The 21,491-nt window shown below is 46.8% G+C and overlaps 1 protein-coding gene across 2 annotated transcripts in view; it reads left to right on the plus strand.

Annotated features, from left to right (window-relative positions):
• PARP14 (poly(ADP-ribose) polymerase family member 14) overlaps window positions 1-21,491 on the plus strand; it is a 189,427-nt gene that overhangs the window by 125,752 nt on the left and 42,184 nt on the right. For both annotated transcript variants that reach the window (XM_063429155.1, XM_063429154.1), the window contains exons 8-13: window positions 1,166-1,387; window positions 3,750-3,834; window positions 4,107-4,256; window positions 11,953-12,015; window positions 13,189-13,368; window positions 19,999-20,196. In XM_063429155.1, the coding sequence (XP_063285225.1) occupies window positions 1,166-1,387; window positions 3,750-3,834; window positions 4,107-4,256; window positions 11,953-12,015; window positions 13,189-13,368; window positions 19,999-20,196 (898 nt within the window). The remainder of the gene's footprint in view (window positions 1-1,165; window positions 1,388-3,749; window positions 3,835-4,106; window positions 4,257-11,952; window positions 12,016-13,188; window positions 13,369-19,998; window positions 20,197-21,491) is intronic.

Genomic DNA, 21,491 nt, shown 5'->3' on the forward strand with positions numbered 1-21,491 from the left:
GAGCTGCAACATCACTGGAGTGCCCAAAAGCACAAGGTGTGCAATACTCAGAGACATGGCCAAGGTAAGAAAGGCTGAAAGACGACCACCACTGAACAAGACACACAAGCTGAAACGTCAAGACTGGGCCAAGAAATATCTCAAGACTGATTTTTCTAAGGTTTTATGGACTGATGAAATGAGAGTGAGTCTTGATGGGCCAGATGGATGGGCCCGTGGCTGGATTGGTAAAGGGCAGAGAGCTCCAGTCCGACTCAAACGCCAGCAAGGTGGAGGTGGAGTACTGGTTTGGGCTGGTATCATCAAAGATGAGCTTGTGGGGCCTTTGCAGGTTGAGGATGGAGTCAATCTCAACTCCCAGTCCTACTGCCAGTTTCTGGAAGACACCTTCTTCAAGCAGTGGTACAGGAAGAAGTCTGCATCCTTCAAGAAAAACATGATTTTCATGCAGGACAATGCTCCATCACACGCGTCCAAGTACTCCACAGCGTGGCTGGCAAGAAAGGGTATAAAAGAAGAAAATCTAATGACATGGCCTCCTTGTTCACCTGATCTGAACCCCATTGAGAACCTGTGGTCCATCATCAAATGTGATATTTACAAGGAGGGAAAACAGTACACCTCTCTGAACAGTGTCTGGGAGGCTGTGGTTGCTTCTGCACGCAATGTTGATGGTGAACAGATCAAAACACTGACAGAATCCATGGATGGCAGGCTTTTGAGTGTCCTTGCAAAGAAAGGTGGCTATATTGGTCACTGATTTGTTTTTGTTTTGTTTTTGAATGTCAAAAATGTATATTTGTGAATGTTGAGATGTTATATTGGTTTCACTGGTAAAAATAAATAATTGAAATGGGTATATATTTGTTTTTTGTTAAGTTGCCTAATAATTATGCACAGTAATAGTCACCTGCACACACAGATATCCCCCTAAAATAGCTAAAACTAAAAACAAACTAAAAACTACTTCCAAAAATATTCAGCTTTGATATTAATTAGTTTTTTGGGTTCATTGAGAACATGGTTGTTGTTCAATAATAAAATTAATCCTCAAAAATACAACTTGCCTAATAATTCTGCACTCCCTGTATTATTCATATTATAATTATTGAAAGACCTCTCGATATTCTCTTTTTCCTCATGTTATATGTGTCTGTATTTACAGTTATTGCTGCAGATTATAAACAAGTGCCTGAATACCTCGGAGAACCACAAAGGTCAATCCATTTCGTTCCCGGCCATTGGAACAGGAGCGCTCGGGTTCCCCAAAGACAAGGTTGCGACATTGATGTTTGATGAGATAATCCGTTTCAGCAGCAGCAATATAGCTCAGTATCTTCAGGAAGTCCACGTGGTTTTACATCCAAGTGACACAGGTTGTATTACGGTACGAGAACCGTGTGATGTACTGTAATAATACTGTAAGAAACTGGGCTTTTCCACTCCTTGTAAGAGGATTAAAGGTAAATCGAAAACACTCTTCTTCTGAACTAACCATGGTGAAAATTACCAAATGGCTATTCAGTAGAGCACTCTAATTTGGCTGCCTGTAATCCGTCCAATCAGAATGCTCTGACAGGCCAGTCTCACTTCACTCCAGACTTGTCTTATATCCCAGAGACTGTGTCTGGTGGCTCCATGAAATCTACCCACGGCTGGGATTCAGAAACCAATATCCATAGAAACAAAGAATGTGACGCAGATAAGAACCATTCGGCCCATCTAGTCTGCCCAATTTCCTAAATACTTTCATTAGTCCCTGGCCTTATGCCAATCCCACGCATGCGTCCACTACCCTCTCGGTAAAGTAATACTTCCTGATATTCTTTTTAAACCTTTGCCCCTCTAAATTAAGACTGTCCTCTTATTGTGGTAGTTTTTCTTCTTTTAAATATAGTCTCCTCCTTTACTGTGTTGATTCCCTTTATGTATTTAAATGTTTCTATCATATCCCCCCTGTCTCGTCTTTCCTCCAAGCTATACATGTTAAGATCCTTTAACCTTTCCTGGTAAGTTTTATCCTGCAATCCATGAACCAGTTTAGTAGCCCTTCTCTGAACTCTCTCTAAAGTATCAATATCCTTCTGACAATACGGTCTCCAGTACTGCGTACAATACTCCAAGTGAGGTCTCACCAGTGTTCTGTACAATGGCATGAGCACTTCCCTCTTTCTACTGAAAATACCTCCACCTATACAACCAAGCATTCTGCTATCATTAGGTTAGTACTCTATTAAATATTCTGTACTCTGCCCTTGGGTTTTTATGTCCAAGATGTATTATCTTGCACGTATCCACATTAAATGTCAGTTGCCACAACTCTGACCATTTTTCTAGTTTACCTAAATCATTTGCCATTTGGCTTATCCTTCCTGGAACATCAACCCTGTAAAAATATTAAAGAGAATGGGTCCAAGAACAGATCCCTGATCCCCACTGGTGACAAGCCCATTCTTCGAATATATACTCCATTGACTACAAGCCTCTGTTGCCTGTCACTTAGCCACTGCCTTACCCATTCAACAATATTGGAATCCAAACTTAAATTGCAGTTTATTGATAAGCATTCTATGTGCAACAGTGTCAAAAGCCTTACTGAAATCTAGGTAAGCAATGTCTACTGCACCACCCTGATCTATAATTTTAGTTACCCAATCAAAAAAATCAATAAGATTAGTTTGGCATGATCTCCCTGAAGTAAACCCATGTTGTCTCTGATCTTGAAATCCATGTGATTTTAGATGTTCAACAATCCTATCCTTTAACATGGTTTCCATCACTTTCCCCACTACTGAAGTAAGGCTTACTGGCCTATAGTTGGCCGACTCCTCCCTACTACCTTTCTTGTGAATGGGCACAACATTCACTAACTTCCAATCTTCTCCTACTCCTTTTAACAATGATTGGTTAAATAAATCTGTTAATGGTTTTGCTAGTACACCACTAAGCTCTTTTAATAACTTTGGGTGTATTCCATCAGGTCCCATTGACTTATTTGTCTTTACTTTTGAGAGTTGAAATAGAACCTCTTCCTCTGTAAACTCACATGTAACAAATTACTAATTTGTCCTATTTTCTAACTGAGGCCCCGTTCCTTCATTTTCATCTGTAAATACTGAACAAAAATATTCATTGAGGCAGTCAGGTAGACCTTTATCCTCTTCTACATACCTTCCTTCTTTTGTTTTTAATCTAACTAATCCTTGTTTTACTTTCCTTTTCTCATTTATGTATCTAAAAAAAGTTTTGTCCCTTTTTTTTGCTGACTGTGCTATTTTCTCTTCTGTGTGTGATTTGGAAGCTCTTATAACTTGCTTAGCCTCTTTCTGCCTAATCTTATAGATCTGTCTGTCTTCTTCACTCTTTTTATAATTACTAAATGCTGAGCCGACAGAGGAATGTAATCTTTTCTTCTATATAAGTTCCCCAATACGGGTACATCCTTGTAGATCAGAGGAACTGGGCTCTTCTCATATCCCTTATTTGGTGTTATGCAAACCCATGGAAGCATTATAAAGTGCTGGGGATTATTACGGTGCTATATATAATAATGATAATTAATCTAGCTTCACCTGTCCGTCAGTAACTAAGTCCTGGGAAGGGCTAATGATTCTAATTATTGAAACAGACAATATGTAGTTTAATGCCTGTAATTTGTATTACACGAGTCTTTATTAAGTTCTTTAGTAAATCTATTCATAAAATGAGACATTGCAGTTTTTAGTGATAATATATTTAATTTCTTGCAGGCTTTCTCTAGTGAACTCAGCCAGAGGGCACAGTCTCAGCCTCAGACCAAGCCCAGTACCAAAGCCAATCCATCGCAGGGCCCAGGTGAGCAGAGCTTGTTAATGGGATATTTTGCAGATGCCTCAATGTGCTGCTAGTTTTCTATCCACTGATTTGCTTTCAGTGATTGTGGTGTCCGAGCGCAGCAGATAAAAAGAAAATGATCGAGCACTCATTTTCACAGGAATGGTACTGAGTTGGCTAAATACACAAACCCTTGCACACTCTGCCAGGGTTTTAACTGCACACAGAGACATATTTCTTTGTGTATTTGTTAATATCTGTGCGATTTTAAGGTCTTTATCTCCCTGTTTCAGCTTTCTTTGGGACGGTCACTTCCCCGGCTCTCGGTGTTCATAAGATGAAGATTGGATCCATTCTGTACCAAGTAAAGACAGGAGATATAACCAAGGAAGATACCGACATCATCGTTAATTCATCCAATCGAACCTTCAATCTCAATGCAGGTGAATTCTATTTTTTTTTTTTTTTTGATTTATCTATTGGAGACATAGCTTCTAGATTCTGGATTAAGAGAGCTTTGTTAAAATGGGTTTTTAGTCTACAAATATTATGTTTAAGAGACATACTCCGACTTACTTGATCTAAACACATAATGCTGCCCTATGTATTATCATGATATCATTTATTTACCCAGGACTCGATCTTCAATGTATCCAGCCGGTGTTTACTGTATAACCCAATGTATCCAGCCGGTGTTTACTGTATAACCCAATGTACCCAGCCGGTGTATACTGTATAACCCAATGTATCCAGCCGGTGTATACTGTATAACCCAATGTATCCAGCCGGTGTATACTGTATAACTCAATGTATCCAGCCGGTGTATACTGTATAACCCAATGTACCCAGCCGGTGTATACTGTATAACTCAATGTATCCAGCCAGTGTATACTGTATAACTCAATGTATCCAGCCAGTGTATACTGTATAACCCAATGTATCCAGCCGGTGTATACTGTATAACTCAATGTATCCAGCCGGTGTATACTGTATAACCCAATGTATCCAGCCAGTGTATACTGTATAACTCAATGTATCCAGCCAGTGTATACTGTATAACCCAATGTATCCAGCCAGTGTATACTCTATAACCCAATGTATCCAGCCAGTGTATACTCTATAACCCAATGTATCCAGCCGGTGTATACTGTATAACCCAATGTACCCAGCCGGTGTATACTGTATAACCCAATGTACCCAGCCAGTGTATACTCTATAACCCAATGTATCCAGCCAGTGTATACTCTATAACCCAATGTATCCAGCCAGTGTATACACTATAACCCAATGTATCCAGCCAGTGTATACTGTATAACCCAATGTATCCAGCCAGTGTATACTGTATAACCCAATGTATCCAGCCAGTGTATACTGTATAACTTAATGTATCCAGCCAGTGTATACTGTATAACCCAATGTATCCAGCCGGTGTATACTGTATAACTCAATGTATCCAGCCGGTGTATACTGTATAACTTAATGTATCCAGCCAGTGTATACTGTATAACCCAATGTATCCAGCCAGTGTATACTCTATAACCCAATGTATCCAGCCAGTGTATACTGTATAACTCAATGTATCCAGCCGGTGTATACTCTATAACCCAATGTATCCAGCCGGTGTATACTGTATAACCCAATGTACCCAGCCAGTGTATACTCTATAACCCAATGTATCCAGCCGGTGTATACTGTATAACTCAATGTATCCAGCCGGTGTATACTCTATAACCCAATGTATCCAGCCGGTGTATACTGTATAACCCAATGTACCCAGCCAGTGTATACTCTATAACCCAATGTATCCAGCCAGTGTATACTCTATAACCCAATGTATCCAGCCAGTGTATACTGTATAACCCAATGTATCCAGCCAGTGTATACTGTATAACCCAATGTATCCAGCCAGTGTATACTGTATAACCCAATGTACCCAGCCAGTGTATACTGTATAACCCAATGTACCCAGCCAGTGTATACTGTATAACCCAATGTACCCAGCCGGTGTATACTGTATAACACAATGTATCCAGCCGGTGTATACTGTATAACCCAATGTACCCAGCCAGTGTATACTCTATAACCCAATGTATCCAGCCAGTGTATACTCTATAACCCAATGTATCCAGCCAGTGTATACTGTATAACCCAATGTATCCAGCCAGTGTATACTGTATAACCCAATGTATCCAGCCAGTGTATACTGTATAACCCAATGTACCCAGCCAGTGTATACTGTATAACCCAATGTACCCAGCCAGTGTATACTGTATAACCCAATGTACCCAGCCGGTGTATACTGTATAACACAATGTATCCAGCCGGTGTATACTGTATAACCCAATGTACCCAGCCAGTGTATACTGTATAACCCAATGTATACTGTATGTATACTGTATAACCCAATGTATCCAGCCGGTGTATACTGTATAACTCAATGTATCCAGCCGGTGTATACTGTATAACCCAATGTATCCAGCCGGTGTATACTCTATAACCCAATGTATCCAGCCAGTGTATACTGTATAACCCAATGTATCCAGCCAGTGTATACTGTATAACCCAATGTATCCAGCCGGTGTATACTCTATAACCCAATGTATCTAAGCGGTGTATACTGTATAACCCAATGTATCCAGCCGGTGTATACTGTATAACCCAATGTACCCAGCCAGTGTATACTGTATAACCCAATGTATCCAGCCGGTGTATACTGTATAACCCAATGTATCCAGCCGGTGTATACTGTATAACCCAATGTACCCAGCCGGTGTATACTGTATAACCCAATGTATCCAGCCGGTGTATACTGTATAACCCAATGTACCCAGCCAGTGTATACTTTATAGCCCAATGTACCCAGCCGGTGTATACTGTATAACCCAATGTACCCAGCCAGTGTATACTGTATAACCCAATGTATCCAGCCGGTGTATACTGTATAACCCAATGTACCCAGCCAGTGTATACTCTATAACCCAATGTACCCAGCCGGTGTATACTGTATGTAACGGACCGTTTCAGCATAAAAGGGGAAAAATGCGTTTAGGCGATAATCCCCTTTTCCATAGACCAGCAGCTACCATAAGCACCAACTTCCCGAACTCCCAAACTGCACGAATTCACCAACTCTCGAACAGCAGACACACGAACCCTGGAAGCAGCCGAACAGGAAAAGCAATATGGACAGCTTACACTCCTGGCAGTCGGCATACAGTCCCCTTTCCCCAAGAAAGAGACACACTCCAGCTTCAGGGTTAAACAGCAACTCCTTTACTCAGGGCTACCTGCCCAGTATTTATGCAGGTCTCCCACCTGGTGGACACTCCCCTAGGGGACCAAATGGAAGACTGTAACAAAGGACAGACATAAACCAATTACAGACACACAGCAGTAAACATTCCCACAATGCATCCTGGTTTCCTCCCTTCTGCCCTGGAGATAATTGTAGAGGTAATCCAATTATCTCTCAGGACAAAGACAAGACTCCATTACACATGTGGGGATCTAAATACAGTATTATGCTTTAAAATATATAAAGTCACTTTTATTCCACCCAACACAGACATGTTACATATCCCCAGATAGCTCAGGTCTGGGTGCACATTATTAGGTGAATGGCACCCAGACTACACGAATACAGTTTAATCGCCATGGAGCCAAAGTCTTTAATCACACAAATAGGCTCCATGGTATAGCTATCTGGGTTACTACAATTCCTATAGAAATACCGAATTCCAGTGTTCGGTTAACCTTGTACGATTAGGACCCAGGCGACAGACGGCTCAGCGGTGTTCGTGCAATTAAGTGTCCGTTTATAGTTCCATAGAATCCTCGCCGAACACCGCTGGTCTTTTGCACGATTAAAATGGCCGCTACCTCGTGGTCGGCAAACGAACAAAGGCCACCCAGCGTTCATCAATTAAGCTGCGGTTAACCGCAGCTTCTGGGCGGTTAATTGACGGCACACTCCATCTCCTAGGTGGTCCCTCATACGGTAGTTTGTTCGGTAGCTGGAATCTACCGAACACCCCGGCTGAAAGGCACGAATATGCCTTTCTGCAGGTAAAATAAAGCTTTTTAAAGTCTGGTCCATAGTCCAAAGGAAGCAGGCGAGCAACCAGGCTTCTCCAGCTCATAGTGGCGAGGTTGGTTTCGCCACACTTCTCCCCTTTACCAACTAGACTAACAGGGTACCTGACCTCCTGCCGGTCAGTGCCCTGGTTAGTCCAGCAACCCACCCACAAAACACAACTATTAGTACAGCCCCCCCACAATAACTGGGTACTACACCTGAAAAAATTACAAACTTGTCCAGGTCCAGGTGTCTCACCATGACTGTGTGGGGAACAGTTAGGCTGCCTTGGTGGGTTGCTGAGGGGGCAGAGACCAGCGGTATTCTGTCCTGGTGCCAGCACTACCACGGAAGTAGTCTGGTTGCTGGAGACTGGCTGTCTCCCCTTTAGGTGCATAGCTCGGCTGCCGGAGGGGGAGACCGACTGTCTCCCCTTTGGATACATTGCTCTGTGGCTGGGGGACAGGACCGACCGTCCCTACCCCATGGGCTGTAAGTACAGAGACTACGGTCCCATCTGCACAGTCGTGGGGCTTAACATCTCCCCTTGGTGGGTTAGGCTGCCGCTGGAGAGAGGGTGTAACAAGCTCCTCTCTCTGGACGGTAAACTGCCGCTGGGGAGAGGGGGTAGCAGGCTCCTCTCCCTGCCACTCTCTCTGCTGGTGGAAAGGGGGACCAGCTGTCTCCCCTTTCATTCTCTTGTCCGGCTGCTGGGGTGCGAGACTGACTGTCTCTGCTCCCGGCAGGACACACTGCCGCTGGGGAGGATGGACGACACCATCAGCTCCCTGGGGTACACACTGCCGCTGGGGAGGAAGGGCGACACCTTCTGCTCCCTGGGACACACACTGCCGCTGGGGGGGAAGGACGGCACCTTCTGCTCCCTGGGACAGACACTGCCGCTGGGGAGGATGGACGACACCATCAGCTCCCTGGGGCACACACTGCCGCTGGGGAGGGAGGACGCTGCTCTTCTCTCCCTTCGCTTCACACTGCCTTCTTGGCATATCACTTTGCTGTTGGGGGGCAGGAACAACAACCTCTGCCCCCTGTAACTCAGCCTGCCGCTGGGGAGGAAGGACTGCACCTTCGGCTCCCTTGGACACACACGGCTGCTGGGGAGGATGGACGACACCATCAGCTCCCTGGGGCACACACTGCCGCTGGGGAGGGAGGACGCTGCTCTCCTCTCCCTTCACTTCACACTGCCTTCTTGGCATATCACTTTGCTGCTGGGGGGCAGGAACAACAACCCCTGCCCCCTGTAACTCAGCCTGCCGCTGGGGAGGATGGACGACACCATCAGCTCCCTGGGGCACACACTGCCGCTGGGGAGGGAGGACGCTGCTCTCCTCTCCCTTCGCTTCACACTGCCTTCTTGGCACATCACTTTGCTGCTGGGGGGCAGGAACAACAACCTCTGCCCCCTGTAACTCAGCCTGCCGCTGGGGAGGAAGGACTGCACCTTCGGCTCCCTGGGACACACACGGCTGCTGGGGAGGATGGACGACACCATCAGCTCCCTGGGGCACACACTGCCGCTGGGGAGGGAGGACGCTGCTCTCCTCTCCCTTCGCTTCACACTGCCTTCTTGGCATATCACTTTGCTGCTGGGGGGCAGGAACAACAACCTCTGCCCCCTGCAACTCAGCCTGCCGCTGGGGAGGAAGGACTGTACCTTCGGCTCCCTGGGACACACACGGCTGCTGGGGAGGATGGACGACACCATCATCTCCCTGGGGTACACCTTTGAGTCCCCGAAACGCACTCTGCCGCCGGATAGGGCGACCGATACCCTTGGCTGGATCTGCCATGAACCGCAGGTACTCATCTACATGTCCACTCACAAGCCGCACGCATTTCTCCGGGGGGTTGGGTCCGAAGAAAATCAGTCGTGATCTCAGCTCTTTGTCAAACTCCTCCTGCGTGTAGCTGGGTGCCATGCTTGCTCTGCTGCAGTTGGTTCCTTGTAGATAGGGGCGCTGTACGGGTACTGGCGTTGCCCTCACTTTGTAATCCAGGAATGGTGTTGTCTGTAGCTGTCCCTCTGGTTGTAGGAACGATCCCGCCGCTTGCCACCAATTGTAACGGACCGTTTCAGCATAAAAGGGGAAAAATGCGTTTAGGCGATAATCCCCTTTTCCATAGACCAGCAGCTACCATAAGCACCAACTTCCCGAACTCCCAAACTGCACGAATTCACCAACTCTCGAACAGCAGACACACGAACCCTGGAAGCAGCCGAACAGGAAAAGCAATATGGACAGCTTACACTCCTGGCAGTCGGCATACAGTCCCCTTTCCCCAAGAAAGAGACACACTCCAGCTTCAGGGTTAAACAGCAACTCCTTTACTCAGGGCTACCTGCCCAGTATTTATGCAGGTCTCCCACCTGGTGGACACTCCCCTAGGGGACCAAATGGAAGACTGTAACAAAGGACAGACATAAACCAATTACAGACACACAGCAGTAAACATTCCCACAATGCATCCTGGTTTCCTCCCTTCTGCCCTGGAGATAATTGTAGAGGTAATCCAATTATCTCTCAGGACAAAGACAAGACTCCATTACACATGTGGGGATCTAAATACAGTATTATGCTTTAAAATATATAAAGTCACTTTTATTCCACCCAACACAGACATGTTACATATCCCCAGATAGCTCAGGTCTGGGTGCACATTATTAGGTGAATGGCACCCAGACTACACGAATACAGTTTAATCGCCATGGAGCCAAAGTCTTTAATCACACAAATAGGCTCCATGGTATAGCTATCTGGGTTACTACAATTCCTATAGAAATACCGAATTCCAGTGTTCGGTTAACCTTGTACGATTAGGACCCAGGCGACAGACGGCTCAGCGGTGTTCGTGCAATTAAGTGTCCGTTTATAGTTCCATAGAATCCTCGCCGAACACCGCTGGTCTTTTGCACGATTAAAATGGCCGCTACCTCGTGGTCGGCAAACGAACAAAGGCCACCCAGCGTTCATCAATTAAGCTGCGGTTAACCGCAGCTTCTGGGCGGTTAATTGACGGCACACTCCATCTCCTAGGTGGTCCCTCATACGGTAGTTTGTTCGGTAGCTGGAATCTACCGAACACCCCGGCTGAAAGGCACGAATATGCCTTTCTGCAGGTAAAATAAAGCTTTTTAAAGTCTGGTCCATAGTCCAAAGGAAGCAGGCGAGCAACCAGGCTTCTCCAGCTCATAGTGGCGAGGTTGGTTTCGCCACACTGTATAACCCAATGTACCCAGCCGGTGTATACTGTATAACCCAATGTACCCAGCCAGTGTATACTGTATAACCCAATGTATCCAGCCGGTGTATACTGTATAACCCAATGTACCCAGCCAGGGTATACTCTATAACCCAATGTACCCAGCCGGTGTATACTGTATAACTCAATGTACCCAGCCGGTGTATACTGTATAACCCAATGTACCCAGCCAGTGTATACTCTATAACCCAATGTACCCAGCCGGTGTATACTGTATAACCCAATGTACCCAGCCGGTGTATACTGTATAACCCAATGTATCCAGCCGGTGTATACTGTATAACCCAATGTACCCAGCCAGTGTATACTGTATAACCCAATGTACCCAGCCGGTGTATACTGTATAACCCAATGTACCCAGCCGGTGTATACTCTATAACCCAATGTATCCAGCCGGTGTATACTGTATAACCCAATGTACCCAGCCAGTGTATACTGTATAACCCAATGTACCCAGCCGGTGTATACTGTATAACCCAATGTATCCAGCCAGTGTATACTGTATAACCCAATGTATCCAGCCGGTGTATACTGTATAACCCAATGTACCCAGCCAGTGTATACTTTATAACCCAATGTACCCAGCCGGTGTATACTGTATAACCCAATGTACCCAGCCAGTGTATTCTTTATAGCCCAATGTACCCAGCCAGTGTATACTCTATAACCCAATGTACCCAGCCGGTGTATACTGTATAACCCAATGTACCCAGCCAGTGTATACTGTATAACCCAATGTACCCAGCCGGTGTAACCCATATAATGTCTCTTATCTTTAGGAGTCTCCAAAGCCATAATGGAGGCTGCGGGTCAGAGTGTTCAAGATGAATGTTCGACACTCGGTAAGGATCATTTAATGGAATGTAACTATTACTAAGGGGGGGACCAGATCCATATAGGTGGTCCAAACCTGTTTGATCAGGTATTTCATTCTCTGTAAATTGTTATTTCCAACTGTTTTTATGAAGCAACTGTATCATCTGGGGCATTTGGCATCATAGTCTGTCTTATAGACAAACTCTCCGTCTCATAAACCAAAACCAATTACAAAAATATGATCCTGTAATTAATGAGTGGAGCGCTAGAGATATATAGCATAATATAATCGCTTACCCTTAATACATCGGTAGAAAGGTCGTAATGCAACATAACATGAGAAAGAACAACACTAGTGCAAATGGTACTATTCAAAATATAGTAGGTACACTCACATGTTTCAGAGCCTGAGGGTAAGGCTCTATAAAAATGCAGATGTGTTAGCAGCACCTCGCCTTTTTCAAATGGATACCACTCTCAAGGCAAGCGGAAACCATAAAACATTAAGATGCAGTATATCTATATGAATATTAGACTAAAATCAATATATAAAAGATTCTCACCTTATTTAGAGCCTGCTATAGCCTTGGCTCTAAGGTGGAAGCACTTGGTGTCAGATTATGGGATGACACTCCCCAGTCTGGATCGTAAAGCAAGACAGACTGCCAGAAGTCACATAGTTCACTTTGAAGCGATTTTTCACATAAGACTCCTTGTGAGTTATTCTTGTTCTGCATAAACTCCGTCTTGTTTAATGCTTACTGGCAAGGTAAGTAGTATCCAGGATGGGAGAATACAAACCCTGTTAATTAACTTAAACTCTTCAGTTAAAATAAGTGTGTGTTCTCCTGTCACATGGGCCGTTTTAATAAAGACAAGGTCAGACTATATATTTATATATATATATATAGAGAGAGAGAGAGAGAGAGACAGTGTTTAATTTTTCTCTGGTCCTTCTTTGGTTCAGTTTGTTTTACTGATCAATGATTTTAAACCTCTCTTTTCTCCATTTATAACCCATTCCCAGTCCTTATTTACATGTTATCCTGGTCAGAATACAGAATGGACTCATTCAGTCACTGTAAAAGTATCACAAAAGATCCTGAACACGTTTTCCAATGTACGGTGGTTGACGTTTCGCTTTGTGCTGGTCCCCCGATGATCGATTGCCCAGCTAATTATTAATCTCTCTCTTCCAGGATCTCAGCCTCACAAAGGGTATATCATCACACAGGCTGGAAACCTGCTTTGTAAGAAAATATTTCATGTATATATCTCAAGCAATACCGTAGACGAGATCAAGAAGTGCGTGAAGGAAGCGCTGCAGGAGTGCGACAAACTGCTGGTCAAATCTATAGCCTTTCCTGCTCTAGGCACAGGTTCGATAAAACAAATCGTAAACTAGTAACAACCCCCAAACTTCACAATGGCTACAGAGAAACACTTCTACAGGACGTGACTATCCAGGTTATATGTGGGAGTGGCTGGAGGTGTGACTATCCAGGTTATATGTGGGAGTGGCTGGAGGTGTGACTATCCAGGTTATATGTGGGAGTGGCTGGAGGTGTGACTATCCAGGTTATATGTGGGAGTGGCTGGAGGTGTTACTATCCAGGTTATATGTGGGAGTGGCTGGAGGTGTGACTATCCAGGTTATATGTGGGAGTGGCTGGAGGTGTTACTATCCAGGTTATATGTGGGAGTGGCTGGAGGTGTGACTATCCAGGTTATATGTGGGAGTGGCTGGAGGTGTGACTATCCAGGTTATATGTGGGAGTGGCTGGAGGTGTGACTATCCAGGTTATATGTGGGGGTGGCTGGAGGTGTGACTATCCAGGTTATATGTGGGAGTGGCTGGAGGTGTGACTATCCAGGTTATATGTGGGGGTGGCTGGAGGTGTGACTATCCAGGTTATATGTGGGGGTGGCTGGAGGTGTGACTATCCAGGTTATATGTGGGAGTGGCTGGAGGTGTGACTATCCAGGTTATATGTGGGAGTGGCTGGAGGTGTGACTATCCAGGTTATATGTGGGAGTGGCTGGAGGTGTGACTATCCAGGTTATATGTGGGGGTGGCTGGAGGTGTGACTATCCAGGTTATATGTGGGAGTGGCTGGAGGTGTGACTATCCAGGTTATATGTGGGGGTGGCTGGAGGTGTGACTATCCAGGTTATATGTGGGAGTGGCTGGAGGTGTGACTATCCAGGTTATATGTGGGGGTGGCTGGAGGTGTGACTATCCAGGTTATATGTGGGGGTGGCTGGAGGTGTGACTATCCAGGTTATATGTGGGAGTGGCTGGAGGTGTGACTATCCAGGTTATATGTGGGGGTGGCTGGAGGTGTGACTATCCAGGTTATATGTGGGAGTGGCTGGAGGTGTGACTATCCAGGTTATATGTGGGGGTGGCTGGAGGTGTGACTATCCAGGTTATATGTGGGGGTGGCTGGAGGTGTGACTATCCAGGTTATATGTGGGAGTGGCTGGAGGTGTGACTATCCAGGTTATATGTGGGAGTGGCTGGAGGTGTGACTATCCAGGTTATATGTGGGAGTGGCTGGAGGTGTGACTATCCAGGTTATATGTGGGGGTGGCTGGAGGTGTGACTATCCAGGTTATATGTGGGAGTGGCTGGAGGTGTGACTATCCAGGTTATATGTGGGAGTGGCTGGAGGTGTGACTATCCAGGTTATATGTGGGAGTGGCTGGAGGTGTGACTATCCAGGTTATATGTGGGAGTGGCTGGAGGTGTGACTATCCAGGTTATATGTGGGAGTGGCTGGAGGTGTGACTATCCAGGTTATATGTGGGAGTGGCTGGAGGTGTGACTATCCAGGTTATATGTGGGAGTGGCTGGAGGTGTGACTATCCAGGTTATATGTGGGACTGGCTGGAGGTGTGACTATCCAGGTTATATGTGGGGGTGGCTGGAGGTGTGACTATCCAGGTTATATGTGGGAGTGGGTGGAGGTGTGACTATCCAGGTTATATGTGGGAGTGGGTGGAGGTGTGACTATCCAGGTTATATGTGGGAGTGGGTGGAGGTGTGACTATCCAGGTTATATGTGGGAGTGGGTGGAGGTGTGACTATCCAGGTTATATGTGGGAGTGGGTGGAGGTGTGACTATCCAGGTTATATGTGGGGGTGGCTGGAGGTGTGACTATCCAGGTTATATGTGGGAGTGGGTGGAAGTGTGACTATCCAGGTTATATGTGGGAGTGGGTGGAGGTGTGACTATCCAGGTTATATGTGGGAGTGGCTGGAGGTGTGACTATCCAGGTTATATGTGGGAGTGGCTGGAGGTGTGACTGCTGGTTATATGTAGGGGTGGCTGGAGGTGTGACTATCCAGGTTATATGTGGGAGTGGCTGGAGGTGTGACTATCCAGGTTATATGTGGGGGTGGCTGGAGGTGTGACTATCCAGGTTATATGTGGGAGTGGCTGGAGGTGTGACTATCCAGGTTATATGTGGGAGTGGCTGGAGGTGTGACTATCCAGGTTATATGTGGGAGTGGCTGGAGGTGTGACTATCCAGGTTATATGTGGGGGTGGCTGGAGGTGTGACTATCCAGGTTATATGTGGGAGTGGCTAGAGGTGTGACTATCCAGGTTATATGTGGGAGTGGCTGGAGGTGTGACTATCCAGGTTATATGTGGGGGTGGCTGGAGGTGTGACTATCCAGGTTATATGTGGGGGTGGCTGGAGGTGTGACTATCCAGGTTATATGTGGGAGTGGCTGGAGGTGTGACTATCCAGGTTATATGTGGGAGTGGCTGGAGGTGTGACTATCCAGGTTATATGTGGGAGTTGCTGGAGGTGTGACTATCCAGGTTATATGTGGGGGTGGCTGGAGGTGTGACTATCCAGGTTATATGGGGGGTGGCTGGAGGTGTGACTATCCAGGTTATATGTGGGGGTGGCTGGAGGTGTGACTATCCAGGTTATATGTGGGAGTGGCTGGAGGTGTTACTATCCAGGTTATATGTGGGGGTGGCTGGAGGTGTGACTATCCAGGTTACATGTGGGAGTGGCTGGAGGTGTGACTATCCAGGTTATATGTGGGGGTGGCTGGAGGTGTGGCTATCCAGGTTATATGTGGGACTGGCTGGAGGTGTTACTATCCAGGTTATATGTGGGGTTGGCTGGAGCTGTGACTATCCAGGTTATATGTGGGGGTGGCTGGAGGTGTGACTATCCAGGTTATATGTGGGAGTGGCTGGAGGCGTGGCTATCCAGGTTATATGTGGGGGTGGCTGGAGGTGTCACTCTGCTGGTTATATGTGGGGGTGGCTGGAGGTGTGACTATCCAGGTTATATGTGGGGGTGGCTGGAGGTGTGACTTTCCAGGTTATATGTGGGAGTGGCTGGAATTGTGACTATCCAGGTTATATGTGGGGGTGGCTGGAGGTGTCACTCTGCTGGTTATATGTGGGGGTGGCTGGAGGTGTGACTATCCAGGTTATATGTGGGGGTGGCTGGAGGTGTGACTATCCAGGTTATATGTGGGAGTGGCTGGAGGTGTTACTATCCAGGTTATATGTGGGGGTGGCTGGAGGTGTGACTATCCAGGTTACATGTGGGAGTGGCTGGAGGTGTGACTATCCAGGTTATATGTGGGGGTGGCTGGAGGTGTGGCTATCCAGGTTATATGTGGGACTGGCTGGAGGTGTTACTATCCAGGTTATATGTGGGGGTGGCTGGAGGTGTGACTATCCAGGTTATATGTGGGGGTGGCTGGAGGTGTGACTATCCAGGTTATATGTGGGAGTGGCTGGAGGCGTGGCTATCCAGGTTATATGTGGGGGTGGCTGGAGGTGTGACTCTGCTGGTTATATGTGGGGGTGGCTGGAGGTGTGACTATCCAGGTTATATGTGGGGGTGGCTGGAGGTGTGACTATCCAGGTTATATGTGGGGGTGGCTGGAGGTGTGACTATCCAGGTTATATGTGGGAGTGGCTGGAGGTGTGACTATCCAGGTTATATGTGGGAGTGGCTGGAGGTGTGACTATCCAGGTTATATGTGGGAGTGGCTGGAGGTGTGACTATCCAGGTTATATGTGGGGGTGGCTGGAGGTGTGGCTATCCAGGTTATATGTGGGGGTGGCTGGAGGTGTGGCTATCCAGGTTATATGTGGGAGTGGCTGGAGGTGTGACTATCCAGGTTATATGTGGGGGTGGCTGGAGGTGTGACTATCCAGGTTATATGTGGGAGTGGCTGGAGGTGTGACTATCCAGGTTATATGTGGCAGTGGCTGGAGGTGTGACTATCCAGGTTATATGTGGGAGTGGCTGGAGGTGTGACTATCCAGGTTATATGTTGGGGTGGCTGGAGGTGTGACTATCCAGGTTATATGTGGGGGTGGCTGGAGGTGTGACTATCCAGGTTATATGTGGGAGTGGCTGGAGGTGTGACTATCCAGGTTATATGTGGGGGTGGCTGGAGGTGTGACTATCCAGGTTATATGTGGGGGTGGCTGGAGGTGTGGCTATCCAGGTTATATGTGGGAGTGGCTGGAGGTGTGACTATCCAGGTTATATGTGGGAGTGGCTGGAGGTGTGACTATCCAGGTTATATGTGGGGGTGGCTGGAGGTGTGACTATCCAGGTTATATGTGGGAGTGGCTGGAGGTGTGACTATCCTGGTTATATGTGGGAGTGGGTGGAGGTGTGACTATCCAGGTTATATGTGGGAGTGGCTGGAGGTGTGACTATCCAGGTTATATGTGGGGGTGGCTGGAGGTGTGGCTATTCCATGTTATATGTGGGAGTGGTCGGGGCGTGACTATCCAGGTTATATGTGGGAGTGGCTGGAGGTGTGACTATCCTGGTTATATGTGGGAGTGGCTGGAGGTGTGACTATCCAGGTTATATGTGGGAGTGGCTGGAGGTGTGACTATCCAGGTTATATGTGGGGGTGGCTGGAGGTGTGACTATCCAGGTTATATGTGGGGGTGGCTGGAGGTGTGGCTATCCAGGTTATATGTGGGAGTGGCTGGAGGTGTGACTATCCAGGTTATATGTGGGAGTGGCTGGAGGTGTGACTATCCAGGTTATATGTGGGGGTGGCTGGAGGTGTGACTATCCAGGTTATATGTGGGAGTGGCTGGAGGTGTGACTATCCAGGTTATATGTGGAGGTGTGACTATCCAGGTTATATGTGGGGGTGGCTGGAGGTGTGACTATCCAGGTTATATGTGGGGGTGGCTGGAGGTGTGACTATCCAGGTTATATGTGGGAGTGGCTGGAGGTGTGACTATCCAGGTTATATGTGGGGGTGGCTGGAGGTGTGACTATCCAGGTTATATGTGGGGGTGGCAGGAGGTGTGACTATCCAGGTTATATGTGGGAGTGGCTGGAGGTGTGACTATCCAGGTTATATGTGGGGGTGGCAGAAGGTGTGACTATCCAGGTTATATGTGGGAGTGGTTGGAGGTGTGACTATCCAGGTTATATGTGGGAGTGGCTGGAGGTGTGACAATCCAGGTTATATGTGGGACTGGCTGGAGGTGTGACTATCCAGGTTATATGTGGGAGTGGCTGGAGGTGTGACTATCCAGGTTATATGTGGGAGTGGCTGGAGGTGTGACTATCCAGGTTTATGTGGGAGTGGCTGGAGGTGTGACTATCCAGGTTATGTGTGGGAGTGGCTGGAGGTGAGACTATCCAGGTTATATGTGGGAGTGGCTGGAGGTGTGACTATCCAGGTTATGTGTTGGAGTGGCTGGAGGTGAGACTATCCAGGTTATATGTGGGAGTGGCTGGAGGTGTGACTATCCAGGTTTATGTGGGAGTGGCTGGAATTGTGACTATCCAGGTTATATGTGGGGGTGGCTGGAGGTGTGGCTATCCAGGTTATATGTGGGGGTGGCTGGAGGTGTGACGATCCAGGTTATATGTGGGGGTGGCTGGAGGTGTGGCTATCCAGGTTATATGTTTGGGTGGCTGGAGGTGTGACTATCCAGGTTATGTGTGGGAGTGGCTGGCGGTGTGACTATCCAGGTTATATGTGGGAGTGGCTGGAGGTGTGACTATCCAGGTTATATGTGGGAGTGGGTGTAGGTGTGACTATCCAGGTTATATGTGGGGGTGGCTGGAATTGTGACTATCCAGGTTATATGTGGGAGTGGCTGGAGGTGTGGCTATCCAGGTTATATGTGGGAGTGGCTTGAATTTTGACTATGCAGGTTATATGTGGGAGTGTGGCTGGAGGTGTGGTCAGGGTGGGGCTATTACAGGACATTTTGGAGGTGTGGTCAGGGTGTGGCTATTACAGGACATTTTGGAGGTGTGGTCAGGGTGTGGCTATTACAGGACATTTTGGGGGGTGACTGGAGGCGTGGTCAGGGTGGGGCTATTACAGGACATTTTGGGGGGGTGACTGGAGGTGTGGTCAGGGTGGGGCTATTACAGGACATTTTGGGGGTGTGACTGTAGGCGTGGTTAGGGTGGGGCTATTACAGGACATTTTGGGGGTGTGACTGCAGGCGTGGTCAGGGTGGGGCTATTATAGGATATTTTTGGGGTGTGACTGGAGGCGTGGTCAGGGTTGGGATATTACAGGACATTTTGGGGGTGTGACTGGAGGCGTAGTCAGGATGGGGCTATCACAGGACGTTTTGGGGTGTGGCTGAAGGTGTGGTCAGGGTGGGGCTATTACAGGACATTTTAGGGGGTGACTGGAGGTTTGGTCAGGGTGGGGTTATTACAGGATATTTTGGGGTGTGGCTGGAGGTGTGGTCAGGGTGGGGCTATTACAGGTCATTTTGGGGGTGTGACTGGAGGCGTGGTCAGGATGGGGCTATTACAGGACATTTTGGTGGTGTGACTGGAGGTGACTCCATGACCTACTGATAACCATCTATGGAACTAAAATGTAAATATTTAGAAGAACAATGTATCCTATTTCCACAGACTGGTTTCTAAACACATTATTGTAGTTTAAAGGGACGTTACTGGGAGTGTTATTGCTGATTGCGGATTCCTGATAAAATTTCTGATATCCCCAGGTGGAGCGAATTTGTCTTCTTCTGATGTTGCTGAGGCCATGTTAGAAGCGCTGGCAAGTTTCGCTAAATCTGCCGTTTCCATAAAGAAAGTGAAAGTTGTTATTTTCCAGCAGAACATGTTAAACGATTTCCATACAAGTATGAAAAAAATGGAGGGAAGTAATCCCAAAAAAACATGGTTACGCAGCACTCTCGAGTGTAAGTGATATCACCAAATTCCCCCCTTTTATCTGATTTGTAGAAAGCAGAAATCATAATAATGATACTATAAAACCCTGTCCATACTGAGATAGCACATTATAAAATCAGTCAACACGTTATACCAGTTTCCTTTTACACATGCGCACACTTACAGTTCCTGTTACTTGTACTGGTAAGTGTTTCCCAGCATGCACCTGACTGCAGCAAATACACTGTATATGAGTTGGCTGACATGGAGGTAGAACTGAATTACAAAAAGTACGTGGCTCAGGCACTTTCATACAATGTACATACAGTGACACAGCAGGAGAACCACTCCTATTACCTCCTATCTCTGTATGTGGATCAGTGGCCCTGATTCTCCTGTCTTTTATCTGTACGTGGCTCAGACACTCCAGCTCTCTTACCTTTTATCGATACGTGGCTCAGACACTCCAGCTCTCTTACCATTTATCTGTACGTGGCTCAGACACTCCAGCTCTCTTACCTTTTATCGATACGTGGCTCAGACACTCCAGCTCTCTTACCATTTATCTGTACGTGGCTCAGACACTCTAGTTCTCTTACCTTTTATCGATACGTGGCTCAGACACTCCAGCTCTCTTACCATTTATCTGTACGTGGCTCAGACACTCTAGTTCTCTTACCTTTTATCGCTACGTGGCTCAGTCACTCTAGTTCTCTTACCTTTTATCGCTACGTGGCTCAGACACTCTAGTTCTCTTACCTTTTATCGTTACGTGGCTCAGACACTCTAGTTCTCTTACCATTTATCGATACGTGGCTCATACACCAGCTCTCTTACCTTTTATCTGTACGTGGCTCAGACACTCTAGTTCTCTTACCTTTTATCGATACATGGCTCAGACACTCCAGCTCTCTTACCTTTTATCGATACGTGGCTCAGACACTCCAGCTCTCTTACCATTTATCTGTACGTGGCTCAGACACTCTAGTTATCTTACCTTTTATCGATACGTGGCTCAGACACTCTAGTTCTCTTACCTTTTATCGTTACGTGGCTCAGACACTCTAGTTCTCTTACCATTTATCGATACGTGGCTCATACACCAGCTCTCTTACCTTTTATCTGTACGTGGCTCAGACACTCTAGTTCTCTTACCTTTTATCGCTACGTGGCTCATACACTCTAGTTCTCTTACCTTTTATCGATACGTGGCTCAGACACTCCAGCTCTCTTACCATTTATCTGTACGTGGCTCAGACACTATAGTTCTCTTTGTCAGGGTACTTGTGGTCTCTACCTCCGAAAGAGGTAGAGACTTAGCTGT

The sequence above is a fragment of the Pelobates fuscus genome, chromosome 8, assembly GCF_036172605.1.
Source record: "Pelobates fuscus isolate aPelFus1 chromosome 8, aPelFus1.pri, whole genome shotgun sequence".
Classification (NCBI taxonomy): Eukaryota; Metazoa; Chordata; class Amphibia; order Anura; family Pelobatidae; genus Pelobates; species Pelobates fuscus.